Consider the following 14,937-nt stretch of genomic DNA (forward strand, 5'->3'; position numbering starts at 1 on the left):
AGGACAGAAAAAGGATAAAGAAGGCAAGCAGAAGAGAAGACAGACAAATGAAGAGAGTTTACCTGCATAGGTTTACGTGAGGAGATACACTTAGCTGGCAGAGGGGGAGGACAGGCATGACTGGGCTCCCCAGCTGCCATAATTTCCTGGTACCAGCGCTCTGAATCTAGCCTGGGGATTGAGGGCCTACTCCATGCAGGCTGGGTCTGAAGGGCAGTCCAGGTAAAAGGGAGGATGGATGGGAAAAAGAGGAAAAATTGATACAGCGAGGAAAGAGATACATGCATTGAAAGTATGGAGTCGTAAATTAAAAGTATGTCTCATAAAACCACAGAACCTCAAGTTCCCATTTCATTCATCTCTCTATTCAACAAGAACAAGCCAGATTGACACAAGCTATGGTAAATAAAACTACAAACACACCAACACCAGGAAATAAAACACACCTCAACAGGAAGAGACTGGAAGGAGCCACAATGGGATGTGTGGCTGGATTGGACAGGGTCAGCGACAATAGCTTGGAATGATTGGACTGAAGATGTGGGGGAGGGGTCAACTTTGGGCATCCCGAACAGCTGGTTTAACTGACTGACTGTCACATACTCCTTCACTCAATCAAACCATCACACACAAACACAAAATGTAATGAGTGTATTTTAGGTATACAAATCATAAAGCTGGCATAGCACAGGCAGAGGATACAACAATGTCAAAGACAGCTGGAAAGAGAAAGCGTTTCAAGAGAAGTTTCAAGAGAAGACAGCCAGTGGGTTATTCTGACAGCATCATAAAAAGAAAAGCCGCAAACTAGGAATAAATGGCATTGGAAAGGGAAATAGGAGGTGGTGAGGCAAAGAAAAAGGCTCTGTCGTGGATGAAAGAGTGAGTGGAGGAGTCATACCTCACGAGGTGTGTCTGGTGTTACAGCCAGCGGTAGACAAAGAGCGTTAGGGAAGGCAGCCTGGGCGGGGATACATCCGTTCCCATACATCTTATATACATCAGAGAGTCTGAGGTACTCCTGAGCACACACATTCATCCATCCGTACACACATCCACAAAGGATATCAGTTCATATCTCAAAAGACACTTGAAGAACTGCACCAGAAATCTTCATGCACCCTCTGGATAAAGCATGCTTGCGCCCAACATATCACAAACACGCCACGCACTTCAACATCTCCAATGTACACACATGCAGCGTGTGTGACACAGAATGTCAATGTCCACCATATCACAGTACTATGATATATGACCATACCATTCATGAATGGCCTGAACATAACAGACTTCATGCAAGATTAAGGCAAACAACACTCACAATGTGTCTCAAAAAAAAAAAAAAAATGAAAACCTGTTTATAATACCTCAACTGTGGCCAGTACAATTGATGAATGCTAAAATGAACATCACAAATACCCAACAACTCAAGAAACATCTGCAAGCATTCCAGGTCTTGACACTACACAACACGTATTTACACTACCATTCAAAAGTTTAGGGTCAGTATTTTTGACTGATTGATTGAAAGAAAGAAATTAACTTTTATTCAGCAAGGATGCATTACATTTATCCAAAGTGGCAGTCAAGACATTTACATTACTACAAAAATTTATATTTCAAATAAAGGCTGTTCTTTTGAACTGTTTGCAACATTGATAAGAAATCTGAGAACCAAATTAGCATATTAGTAATATTTCTGAAAGATAATGTGACACTAAAGATGGGAAAAATGAATTATAATAACATTTCACGATATTACTGTTTCATTGTATCTTTGAACAATAAATGCAGCAATTTGTTGAGCAAAAAAATACTTATTTCAAAAACATTAAAATATTCTTACTGACCCCAAACTTTTGGTAATGTATGGTAATGTAGGTTATAATTAGGGGTGGGCGATATGGGAAAAATATCATATCACGATTTTTTATAGAAATATCACGATTCACGATTTTTATCCCGATTCTTTGTTAGTTTTACTATTTTGGTTTTACAAGTTGTCTGAGCATTACAGCCAAACTAGAAAGACAAAGATGCATGGCAGATATTTAGGCCAAAGTGGGTGAAGATAAAAAATCTTTGTCATTATTTTATTTTTCTTATTAAAAAATAAGAACAAAGATGCACATTACAAATACACATAATATACAAATAAAACAAACAGTGCTTTATTTCCAGGTACAATAGGTGTATTTAGCAGAGCATTCAATGAAATTGAATGAACAAATATAAAAATAAAACACTAGATAGACTGATTCCTAAAGCAACTGTATTAAAGTTTTTCAGTCAAGAATAGTGAGTGATTTTTCTCTTTGTGTTTTGTTGTTTTGTTAACGTTAAATGAATAGTTCCCCCACAAATTAATATTCTGTCATCTGTCTGTCAATTCTGTCATAATGTTGTATTTTTATATCATCATTTACTCAAAAGTTGTTTTAAACCGGAATGAGTTTCTTTCTTCTGCTGAACATAAATGCTATTTTGAAGAAGGTGGAAAACCAAACAGTTGCTGGTCCTCAGTGACTTCCATAGGATTTTTCTTTCCTACTATCAAAGTCAATGTAGACCAGCAACTGTTTGGTTTTCCACTAAGTAAATAATGACAGAAATTAAATTTTAGGGTGAACTATCCCTTTAATGACAGTCGACAGCATGTTTAGTGTCCTGTCCCTTTAAGAGCTGCACGCATCTAATATACAGTACAGGCACGCATCCGTTTCTCTCTTAACTATTTACTTTCATTTTAGAGATAACCAACTCAGTCTGTATGTAAACCTTGTGTGTTTTGACAGTATTAGCGCAAAATATAACTTAGTTGAGTAATCAGGCGCTGTTAGACAGGCGTTTTAGTGCGCGTGCTTCAGGTGTATGCGCTCAGAACAAGCGCACATCAGACCAGCGCGCGAATTAAACATTTAACCAGCAAGGCTTGTGTGCAAATAATGTACTTTTGCGATCGCGAATAAGTGCAGTGTCCTGTCAGAGTAACTCTACTGCTGTATGTCGTGTTGTACAGTATATAGAGACGGAGGCGCCAGAACTGTATTTGACAATGTGCGCGGTAGCGCGATACTACGATATTTCTTCAAAAGCAGATCGTGGAGACATTTTTATCGTCCACGATCAAAAATCGTCATATCGCACACCCCTAGTTATAATGTTTATACACATCAGTAGGGTTGGGAATCAAAAAAATTCTAATTTAGAGAGGGTTTGATATTTTTTAAAAAGTCTTTAAGTTCCACAGATGGTTCACATGTGAGTGGAATACATTTACTGCAATATTTATTCAATTATTCCACAACACTACTACCTATCTAAAAGCGCCAAATATAGGACTCCAAGTCATTCATTTTAATGAAGTCAAGCACATTAGAAATCAGTGTAGTGACTGACTGGTTGTACATATGACTGGGTGTTTTGTCAGTAGTATTCCATAAAAATAAATGAATGAAATTTGTTCAGTACTGTTGTTGTTGTTGTTATTACTGAAACTATCTTATCATTTCTTTTAGTACTAACAAAATCGTTAGTGGGACCATTAAGGAACCATAATCATTAAATTCTTTACAATTCTCATCTCTACTTATCAGCCACACAGATACATGTTCCTTATGAAGGGTGAAATGACTGAACTGCATAAGCGCGTAAGTGCAAATGACATAATGGTATTGTTAGTTTGTAAATCCCTCACAGCTGTCCGGGGGTCATGCTTTTACCTCCTGTGGCCTGTTAGAATATATCTGAGCGGTAGATCTTTGACAACAAGATGAGGGGAGTAGAGAATTCTGGGCAGGGAGTTCATCTAAAAGGTCAGGTTCACTGATGTAAAGCACTTCCTGTTTTGAATATAAACACTGAAGTCAGACAGCACCGAACAGACCAGAACAATGTTGCACAAACCATGCCAAAGAACATTTTTATACCATTATTTGTCTTATCAAACTTCTTCAGATTCCCTTTACATATTTTATGGCTGATCAAAGAGGCATCGACATGAAGCTTATCGCCGATGGCGATAACCCAGAAAAAACATGCTCATCACTGCTAAGCGGGAGTCGAGTATATCCCCACAGACACCACTACCATCAGGATGTACACAACAGTACGTTTATTTCAAACCACTGCACTAAATACTGAGAAACAGCACAGATATCTCATGAATTATCATGATTCTACGAGTTTAGATCACAAGGTTTCTGTATACAGTCTGTTCACCAGCTTAGAGTTACAAAGTAGTTTGTTTGCCAGCCAAAAACAGGTCAATTACCTATTGGTGAATAAAAGTCATGGCTGTTGAATGCTCTTACCTCCTTCGAGTTGGCAGGCTTGGAGAAAGTCTTTCCACCGGTCAGGCTCTGGTATCTCTTCTCCAGGGAAGACAGTCTTTCCTTTTCCTTAAAGAGAAAAGTATACAGGGTCAAATGTACCATTATAGGAATATCCTAGGTTCAATTAACCTAGGATATTAATATTATAATTAATTATAAACAATAATAAATATCCCAGGTTCATTTTAGTGTTATGGTGTGTATGGGATTACTTTGTCAAGGCAATGAAGTTGTAAGACTGGATATAACTAGAAAAAATTCAATCTACATACAACATATACACGAGATAATCATTCACAATATTTACAACAATATTTACAAAATATATAGGGTGAATATTAATTTCATGCCAGCTTTAATGTTTACAAATTGTACCCATTTACGTTAATTGTAATCGGTCCACTGCAACACATTTTTATTTTTTAAAATAAATATGTATATGTACTTATTGTATATTTGTGAGTCAATGGAGCTTAAAGCAGTCGTTTACTTCCAGAATGAAAATTTCCTGATAATTTGCTTGCGCCCATGTTATCCAAGATAAGTTGAAAAGAAATTAAGTTTCCAGGAATTTTCTCCATATAATGGACTTCAATGGTGGCCAGCAGTTCAAAGGTCCAAATTGCAGTTTTAATGCAGCTCCAAAGGGGTCTAGCTGGGGAATAAGGATCTTATCTAGCGAAACGATCGTCCATTTTGCTGAAGAATAAAAACATATATATACTTTAACCGCAAATGCTCATCTTACATTTACATTTAGACATTTAGCAGATGCTTTTATCCAAAGCGACTTACAAATAAGGACATAAGCAATCAAAATCAACAAAAGAGCAACAATATGCAAGTGCTATGACAAGTCTTGATTAGCCTAACGCAGTACACATAGAAAGTTTTTTTTTTTTTTTTTTTTAAAGAAAACGAGTAGATAGAATAGAAAAAAGAAAGCTAGTGTTAGTTTTTACAAGAAAAGCTAGCAGTTAGAGAATAAATATGCAATTGATAGAGGGTCAAATGTGTGTTTTCTTTTAAATAAAAAGACAGATAGATAAAATAAAATTAGAATAGAGAGCGCTAGAGTTAGAGGGTCAAATAAAGATGGAAGAGATGTGAAAGTGATTTTGTGCCTCTTTGGGATGGCACAATAATGCGTCGTTCACTTGCAGAACGCAAGCTTCTATAGGGCACATAAGTCTGAAGTAATAAATCTTGAAGTAGTATCACACATTGTGTAATAACGTTGGAAAAGTCATGTGCAATTCGTTTTTCATCTGTGTATTTAGGTTAAAAAAGGTATTTTCTCCACCAATTTAAAAATAGTCCAACGTAATTGTTTTACCTTTTTTGTAAAGGGTGTTTGACTTTCTTTGCATGTTTGCTTTGTAAACACTGGGTCGGTACTTCCGCCTATGTCACACATGCGTGTTTACGTAATGTGTGAGGCCAAGCTAGTTCAAGACGAGCATTTGTGGTTAAAAAGTATATAAATTTGATTTTTCTTAGAAAATGAACGACCGTTTCGCTAGATAAGACCCTTATTGCTCAGCTAGGTTCGTGTAGAGTCCTTTGAAGATGCACTGAAACTCCAATTTGGACCTTCAACCGATTGGCCACCACTGAAGTCCACTCTATGGAGAAAAATCCTGGAATGTTTTCCTCAAAAACCTTAATTTCTTTTCAACTGAAGAAAGAAAGACATGAACATCTTGGGTGACACAGGGCTGAGTAAATTATCAGGAAATTTTTATTCTGGAAGTGAACTTCTTAAATATTTCTTTAAGTATTAAGGTTTTTTTGTTTTTTGGTGTTGAAGACACTTATAGGAAAGATAGAAATTAAAAAATTGTTCTCAACCTTCTGGAGCATCTGTAGGGTCAGGGTTCTATCTTTGGCCATCCTTTCACAATCCTGAGCTGCCTGAAGTCCAAGTTGGTTAGCTTGGATCTCCAGAGCTGCCATTTTCTCCTACATGTTTAAAAAGGAGGCTGTGGTTGTATGTCATTCTAGTATAACACAGGATCAGCCACTCAATACTGACTTTTGAGACCTAGACTGACCTGAGATCAGTGTCATTACCTTCCTTTTGGCTACACTCCGGTGATACTCCGCCTTGTCTTGCAACAGCTGCCTGCTGACTGTCTCCTTCTCCTCTTCTATGCCACTTTCTCGCTCCAACTGGCGGAACTCCAAATCCTCAAAGCGCTTAGTGGCCGACTCCAGTGCCTCCACCTTCTACAGACACACACATGCACAGATGGACAGAGAGATGGAGAGGGAAAGACAGAGGCAGACGAACAGATGGGGGAAACAAACAAGCAGACAGACAAATGTTCCTCAATGACATGCCGAAGAAGATCACTCCTTCTGCCAAACAATGTTTGCTGTATGGAGCACACTTTTTTTTCATTGCATATCCTGAAAAAAAACATTTCATACATATCCTCTGTTTGGTGCTTACTGGCTATAAAGTGTACAAAGATACAAAACAATGAGGCGATTCGCTCAGTTCATTACCATATCAGTGAATTAGTGAGGAGATTTAGTAAAGAAGCACTTAAGCAAGAGTGGAAAGCAAAAGACAGACATACAAGTAAATGAATTCCGTGCATTTTCATTGCCTAGGAGCAGAGGTGCATTATAATGATCATGGTTGTTCAGTGAGTGTGTAAACCCTTTATTGCCATGAGCATATTGTGGCTTGAGAGGGAGCGCAGACACACAGCCAACACACACAGCCATAGGATATTTGTACAGTTTTTCCAGATCCAGATTCTAACAAGCTGCCCAGTTAAGGCTGTTATATCATGTCATGTGTTTTGCCCATTAATTGCTGGTGATACTGGAAGGTGACATACTCCAATAGTTATTGTTATAGTCTATCTTGTGCACAAATGTGATTAAATAAGACTAAATATTTCAGTCTTCTTTGTTAATCTCTTATTAATGGATTTTTTGCTATTTGCTTTGCTTTTATTTAGAGGTGGACAATATATTGGTACCATATATATTTTCGTACAACATTAGAGATGTTTTTATATATAGATATTCAATGTTTGCATGTTAAGTTCCTTTTTATTTGGATTACCCTTGCTAACACAATCATTTAATACTTTAGGACATGTAATTTTAAGTATCCATTTCCATAATTCTTATTAAAATATTAGTTTAAATATATAAATAAACTTTACAAGTAAAACAACTTAAAACTTATTTTTAATTTATTTAGACAAAATAACAAAGAAGAATAGTAATAACTGTTTTATGGTGTTCAGGCTTATTTAACCACCACAAGCATCTCTGTTTAATACACACAATAATCCAGCAGCAGAGCTCTCATTTATGCTACTGCAAACAATGTAGAAAAAATTACTTAATAGCCCATTTATTTACAAATTACATACACATAGAATAATTAAAAAGAGTAAAGTCATTTGCAATTATGTATTTAATTTAACTACCATCGAAGCTTTAATATTAAAAATTATGAGCGAAACACACCAAAGCCACTGGAGGACTGTTGTGAGAGACTAACAGCAAAACAGCTTTGTTATATATTATTTGGTTTTCTTTCCAAAAAAAGAGGAATGAAACACTGGATGCAAAATTTTAAAAATAAAAAAGGCAAATTGAAAAGTCAACACTAATTACGTGAACTAATAAAAAAAAAAAAAAAAAATCACGAGATCAATCACTAATAGTTACTTGAATCTACTGACAATCCAACTTTTTTCTTTTTCTTTCTTTTCTCCTACATTCGATAGTCATTGTGACTCTCTCGGGCGGTATCAAAGCACACACTGACCCTGGTCAGCTGTTCCTGTAAGTGCTCCCTCAGTGATTCGGGGCATTTATGAAGCTGGCCCTTCAGCTCACTGTACGAATCCCTCAGCCTGGCCAGGACATCCCGCTCAGCTGAGACATTTGCTCTCTCCTACAAAAACATTACACACACACGTAACATACACACTGGTAAAATACACACGCGGCGAGCCAGTAGTGGTGGAGAGGGGTGAAAAAGAGGAAACTGCTTAGATAAAGACACCATGCTGTGTTAAAACAGAAGTTTAGATATGGGGTTGCCATGGCAATCAGAGCCCATATTGCAGCAGCCTAAATCTGAGCAGAATAAATATTTAGCACTCAGTTCTACTCAATGCATCTATTCATAAATAATGTTGTATTATTACTAAATATCTCCATTTAGCCACAGGATTGACTGTTTTGTGATAAATTAGTGAAGTGACATACTGCCAAGTATGGTGACCCATACTTGGAATTTGTGCTCTGCATTTAACCCATCCAATGTGCACACACACAGCAGTGAACACACACACACACACACACACATACACACACACCCGGAGCAGTGGGCAGCCATTTATGCTGCGGCGCCCGGGGAGCAGTTGGGGGTTCGGTGCCTTGCTTGAGTCCAACTCTCTAACCATTAGGCCACGACTTCCCCTATATGATACAGTATCTGTTGCCTTTATGACGTGCGTGCACACATTTGTTGATGTGTGAATTTACTATGAAATGCAGCACATTGACTCCCCTTTATATTGCTGTCTAGAATAAGGCGGCTTTATTATTAACTACTTTATTTTGCAACCCAGATTTCTGTGCGATTAACTGTGAATGTACAAGATTTACAATTCATTAGTAAACGGTACAACTACTTGCGCTACAAGCCAGCATGTTTATGATTACAATGATGCATTAAAATTATATAATAACAAATACAAGTTTGCGATATCAAACAGCATAACAGGCTGTTTTTGTACAAGTAAAATAACTAGAAATGGATAATGCCGGAAGCCTTGCACATTCAAGTTACAAATGGCCGCACCCATTCTTCCATTAAAAATAAAGTGAAAATTGTAGATTTTATTCCAAGTAAATTGAATTTTATCAAAAAACTGATACGAAAGTTCCCATTCAAACATGCAGTGTAGTCAGTGTCATTTAGATTAATGAAGAGTTAGACATCAGGCTGTTAGAAATTAGCACGGTAGTAAAGACGCATCCACAAAGTTTCTCAGGAAAAACAAACAGGAAACAGGGAAGCATGCTTCATAGATTGTGTTTGTTGTCGGCACCTTCTCTTTCTCCCTCTGAGTTGAATTTTCCACTTCATTCAGTTTCAGCTGAAGTTGATTGATGATCTCCAGCTCTGCCTCTACTTGATCAAGCTCCGCCCTCCGTTCCCCCTGCAGTAATGCCCTCTCCATCTCTGCCTGCCAATAAAACGACACATTCAACAGTCTGTTCACTTCCATATGTTTCTGTTCATATGAATAGCACAGCTCTGCTGATCAGGCAAAATTCTGTATTCACATCGATTTTAATATGCAACACCAAAGATGTTTCTATGCATGGCAGATGGTGATGCACTGATGTAGATGGAGACGACTAGTGATTGAACAGATTTTACAAGTTCTGATGTGAAAATCTACATCTCTCGCTCTCATTCACACAGTTATGACTGAACTGAAGGAAGTCATGTGCACTTTGTAGACACCTCGCACAGGCAACGGTCTGTAGGTTTATGATTCAGTCTAACCTCTTGTCTAGACTCCTGTATCTGCTGTTCCAGGTCAGTGACACGAGTCTTCAGCTCGTCCACTCGAGCCATAACCCTGAGCCGCTCTTCCTCTAGATATGCTCTCTCCTGCTGCCCCAGCACTGAAGAATCTTCATGCTGAGAAAGCATTTGTCAATTACAACAAATTGTGTTTGTGCATATGTGTGTGTGAGGTGAGGCCACTCAGACAATGGTTGCACAAATAAACTCTACCTACATTCTCTACATTCTAACAGTGACCTAAATGAATGAATACCATTTTTCTCTAAAGAAAGGGAGAGAGAAAGCCTGAGAAAGACGTGTTTACAGACAGAGCAGAAGAAATATGAAAAAGTAGGTGAATTCAAAAGGGACTAACAGCAGACCACAAGAGTTAAATGTATGTTTACTTTTCCACATGCAGGACATACGAACTTCTACACCATTGAGTGTTTTAGCCAAATCTGTCATGTTTTAAATGATAGGTACATATGCATAATAATATGTGTGCAAATATGTCTGTGTACACATTGAAGCAGTATTGGTGTTGCATAAAATCAAGTCCAAAATTCTAAGACCACTATTTCGCATTTTGATACACATTTTAATGGTAAATTATATTATTAGTGTTGCAATTTGAGTGAATTTTATAATTGAAAAATGTGACCCTGGCCCACAAAATCAGTCATAAGGGTCAGTTTTTTGAAATTGAGATTTATACATCCTCTGAATGCTGAATAAATAAGCTCTCCGTTGATGTACAGTATGGTTTGTTAGGATAGGACAATATTTGGCCAAGATACAACTATTTGAAAATCTGGAATCTGGGGGTGCAAAAAAAATCAAAATATTGAGAAAATAACATTTAAAAATCTAAATTTTATAAAAAAAAAAATATTCTGCACTCACTTGTTAAACCAATAAACAGTTTACCCAAAATTGAACATTTTGTCATCATTTCCTCATGTTGTTCCAACAGTTTTGGTTTCATTGTTTATTGTCATACAGGTTTGGAAAGACATTAAGCCTTATAAATGATGACAGAATTTTCATTTTTTGGTGGACTGGAAGAGTCAAATGATCAATGTCACAAATGTACCAGTGACCTACAAATGGTTATTTTTAATATTTCTCAATCATTTTGCGTCACAGTGTTTCTTTGTTTAAAAATGATCAAAATCAAAATCCTGTGTATTTAAATTAGGTTTTGAAGCTCAATGTGACCTCAGATCTTTGGACCTTACTGTATTTCTCTCTCTGTATGTGTATCAGTCTAATAGTGGGACTATCCCTGATAGTTTGTGCGCATGAGTATGTGTGTGTTGTACCTCCTGGTGCTGGCTCTCAGTGCTGCTACACTCCTCTTTCAGGTTCTCCTCCTCACTCGCTCTCTGTCTGTGAGAGCTCTGGGCAGGGTCAGAGCCGGGTCGCCGAACAGAGACCTCCTCCATCCCTGGAAACTGACACGCCCTCCCTGTGTCCACGCCCACCGAAGGGTCGCTCTTATTATACTCAGCACACAAATTCAGGATGGTCTCAAGCCTCTGCCTCTCCTATAAACAAACACACACAAAGAAAGAAGATTTCAGCTGTGCATACAGCACAAAAACTCACACAACAGTCTGAAATGATGTAAGCACACAGTTAACACTCCCACTTGCTCTTTTAGGAACTTCGTCTGGTATGTTCTAAACTAACTGCAACTTGACACCAACAGAACATACCGAAGACCACTTACGACACTGTGTGAGCCCCCTTTAACATCCTACTGGATTCATTCACCACCTAGCACATTAAACAAGTAAAAATCCTGAACATCTGCAAAAGTGTTTCTCACAAATTCACAAAAACTTTCCTTCAACCCAGTTACTGACCCCAAAACCTCTGAGCACACTCAAAAGACCTCTCACCCGGCTATGATAGTCAGCTGCTGCCATCACTCTACCTACATTTAGTATGTGTGTGTGTGTATACTATCTACTTACAGGCTGCCAGAGTCCCGGTGTTCTCTCGTAGCTCTAGCTGAACTAACTAGCGCTCTAGGCATTGGGGCTCATTATATTTTACATGGACAATACCCAGCTCTGCTTGGCTAGATGACACCAGTGGCATTACTAAAATAGCATGGCAGGGGACAGCCATCCATTTCAGCTAATCAGATTAGATTTTTATGAAGTAGGGGATTATTTATACAAATATAATGAACAATAAGACAGGTCTGAGATTTTGACCTCTGAAAATCAACAGAGTACGAGACAAATGCAGTATTTCTTAACTACAAAAGACTGAATATAGCGCACTAGGTGTTCAGTGCTGTAAAAGTCTTTATCACTGAGCCATTATTTCACCAAACCAGCCAATAAAATGTCTGGAAACATATGCTCTTCTATTTTAACGAGGTCTCCCCTGTCAGGAGAGTGCAGACAGAGCACTGGAACAAGTAAACGCAAACTGATGGGTAACGTAGCAACAGCATTCTTCTCCAACAAAAGGGTGTCAGCACAGCTGGTATGCATGCTGAAGATGCCACAACACAGACCAACACAAAGCACAGCGTACTAAACCTCTGTGTGCAGAAGCCGCTTTATGACATGACTGTTGTCTATTTGGGCACAGCAGCCAAGATGGTGAATTTACTTCATTCTTAGGAGCCTGAAAATGTACTTAAGTGTTAAGTATATCATGCAGCTAGAATTTGCTGTGTGAATTTGTATATTACCAAAATAAAAAAATAGGAGTCTTTCTAACAATTTGTCTTTATTACTCTCTCTCCCAAAAACAAAGTCAATGTCTATGTGAAGAGGGAGAGAAGGGATCTTTAGCAGATTCTTAACCTTACCTTATTAAAAACTTCTGTATTCCAAGTATTCATTAATTGCAGTGGAAAACAGTGTGTTTATTGTTAAAACTGATTTTTATATGTTTTAAACCTGGTAAACAAAGAAAAAAAGCAAAAGTTATTTCATTCCAAATTCGGTGCCATATCGCCCTCATGTGGTTTATAGTATGAAATGCTCTATTTCCCTAGCTTCCACAAACAAACCAACAGGAACAAAAGGCAAAATGACCTCCAAATCTTCAGTGAGCCAGAGAGAAACATCTAGACATGCTTTGAAGACAAAGAGTGTTTGTGTGTGGAGCAAAGCAAGTTCTCTACTTGTGCATCATGACCCAAAAATAATAAATGCAAAAGCCATAACATTTTGCACAGTTAGGGTAGTAATGAACAGTTTTAAAAGGGAAGAGAAAATTACTCCCTAATACTCACTGACATCAAAGTCTATGCGTTTAATTAAACTTTTCAATATTCTAGCACAAATTCACCTGTCACTTGGTAATGTGGTTTATTAAAAATTATTTGGCCAAATATTTGTTCCATGTGTTAGACTGTTATTGTTCATGCCTGTGTAGATGTATTTTTCCTATTCATCCTGTGGAAAAAAAAAGTTTATAACATGTAAATGTTCAGTAATGTAAGTTTGGACTAAGTATGATTTTTATAAAAAAATAATACTTTTAGTAAAGACATTAAATTGATCAAAAGTGACAGTAAAAAGATTTATAATGCTATAAAAGATTGCAATTTCAGATGAATAATGTTCTTTTGAATGTTCTATACATCAAAGCATCCTGAAAAAACAGCATAAAATAAGTCTGGAGTCATCAATGTTTTCAACATTGATAATAATAATAATTTTAAAAAAAATTGAGCAGTAGCCTATTCTTAAACGGTAACAAAATGATTTCTGAAAGATTGTGAACTTGAAGAATAGAATAATGCAGAAAATTTAGCATTGCTATGACAGGAATAAATTACATTTTAAAATAAATCGCAATAGAAAATGGTTATTGAAAATTGTAATAACATTTCACAGTATTACTATTAGTATTAAATGCAGCCTTGGTGAGCATAGGAGACTTTCAAACCCTACATTTTGAATGTAGTTAACAATTTTAAGTGCTGGGTTAACACTTGGTGTTAAATGTAATATTTGGTTCCTAAAGGACACCAGCTGAGAACCACTGTTGTTAGGATACAGCTGTCTAGAAAATGTATGTGTGACTGTGTGTGTGAGTGAGAGATAAAAGGTAGGTGGAGCATAAAAATACTACAGCAGAACAGAGAAAAAACATTTTCAAGCCAACTGGGCCATGACTTGGAACCGAGTAAACACAAACACGTGAGGGGATTTAAGAGTAAATATGACATTACCCCACGAGCAATATTATCTCTCGTCAAGATTAAAAGAAAAGATCAGATTCCTAATGCTTTTTCTCTTATTTGTAATTCATTTCTTGCTTTCATTTTTTTCTTATCTCTCAAATGCTTTTCTGGTTAAGAATCAGTTGAAATCTCAGCGTATATCACTTCCACCCCATCTTCAATGCCATAATGTGTGATTAAACGCATCTTAACACTAGCACGCTGCGAGGTCACACCTCTGAAATGTCATTTTTTGAAGCTAGCAATCAATGTCTGTGTATTTGATGGCATTAGGATGGAGATTAGTGCTAAATACAGCTCAGCTGTGCTTGAATGTGGCACAAGTCCTCTCAAAAGGTGATACTAACCTAAGAGCAGCTTTAAAAAGAGCATTCAGCTCCTTTTGGACAAAAACTAGCACTACCTTTCAAGTTGCCACACTATTGGACAGAGCTGTGCTGTAACCATGACAACAGTGCCAGACAGACCAGAGACCACAGGACAAAGTTTAACCCAAACAGAGTGAAAACGTGTTCATAATACACCTGCCATTGTCTCGAAACGCTGACCGGAGACTTATTATGGAAAATGACTTCCTATCCTGTATTAATTCAGTTCTGTCTCATAGTAAATGTCCTAAAATAGTTTTTCTCGAGGGAATAACAAGAACTTGTCTTCTCTGTGGCTGCCGCATATAATTAGACTTGTGTGAGTATTGTATTTTTAAGAAAGGTTACAGTACTTCATCATAAAAATGCCATTAAGGAGTTGGTTAGAGGCACTGAAGATGTATATAATTTCAGGGATAAATAAGGTGGTGAGTAAGAAAGATGATGAATGGC

At 37.3% G+C, this 14,937-nt stretch overlaps 1 protein-coding gene across 1 annotated transcript in view; it reads right to left on the minus strand.

The window, feature by feature from the left end:
• The window catches only part of LOC306871283 (pleckstrin homology-like domain family B member 1), a 38,883-nt gene that overhangs the window by 7,915 nt on the left and 16,031 nt on the right, over positions 1-14,937 (minus strand). The window contains exons 7-17 of the mRNA XM_079419092.1: positions 11,220-11,444; positions 9,892-10,029; positions 9,428-9,565; positions 8,134-8,262; positions 6,408-6,563; positions 6,186-6,296; positions 4,314-4,400; positions 3,723-3,842; positions 902-1,021; positions 447-605; positions 63-206 (exon numbers count right to left, since the gene is read on the minus strand). Of these exons, the coding sequence (XP_079275218.1) occupies positions 63-206; positions 447-605; positions 902-1,021; positions 3,723-3,842; positions 4,314-4,400; positions 6,186-6,296; positions 6,408-6,563; positions 8,134-8,262; positions 9,428-9,565; positions 9,892-10,029; positions 11,220-11,444 (1,527 nt within the window). The remainder of the gene's footprint in view (positions 1-62; positions 207-446; positions 606-901; positions 1,022-3,722; positions 3,843-4,313; positions 4,401-6,185; positions 6,297-6,407; positions 6,564-8,133; positions 8,263-9,427; positions 9,566-9,891; positions 10,030-11,219; positions 11,445-14,937) is intronic.

The sequence above is a fragment of the Barbus barbus genome (assembly GCF_936440315.1).
Source record: "Barbus barbus genome assembly, chromosome: 6".
Classification (NCBI taxonomy): domain Eukaryota; kingdom Metazoa; phylum Chordata; class Actinopteri; order Cypriniformes; family Cyprinidae; genus Barbus; species Barbus barbus.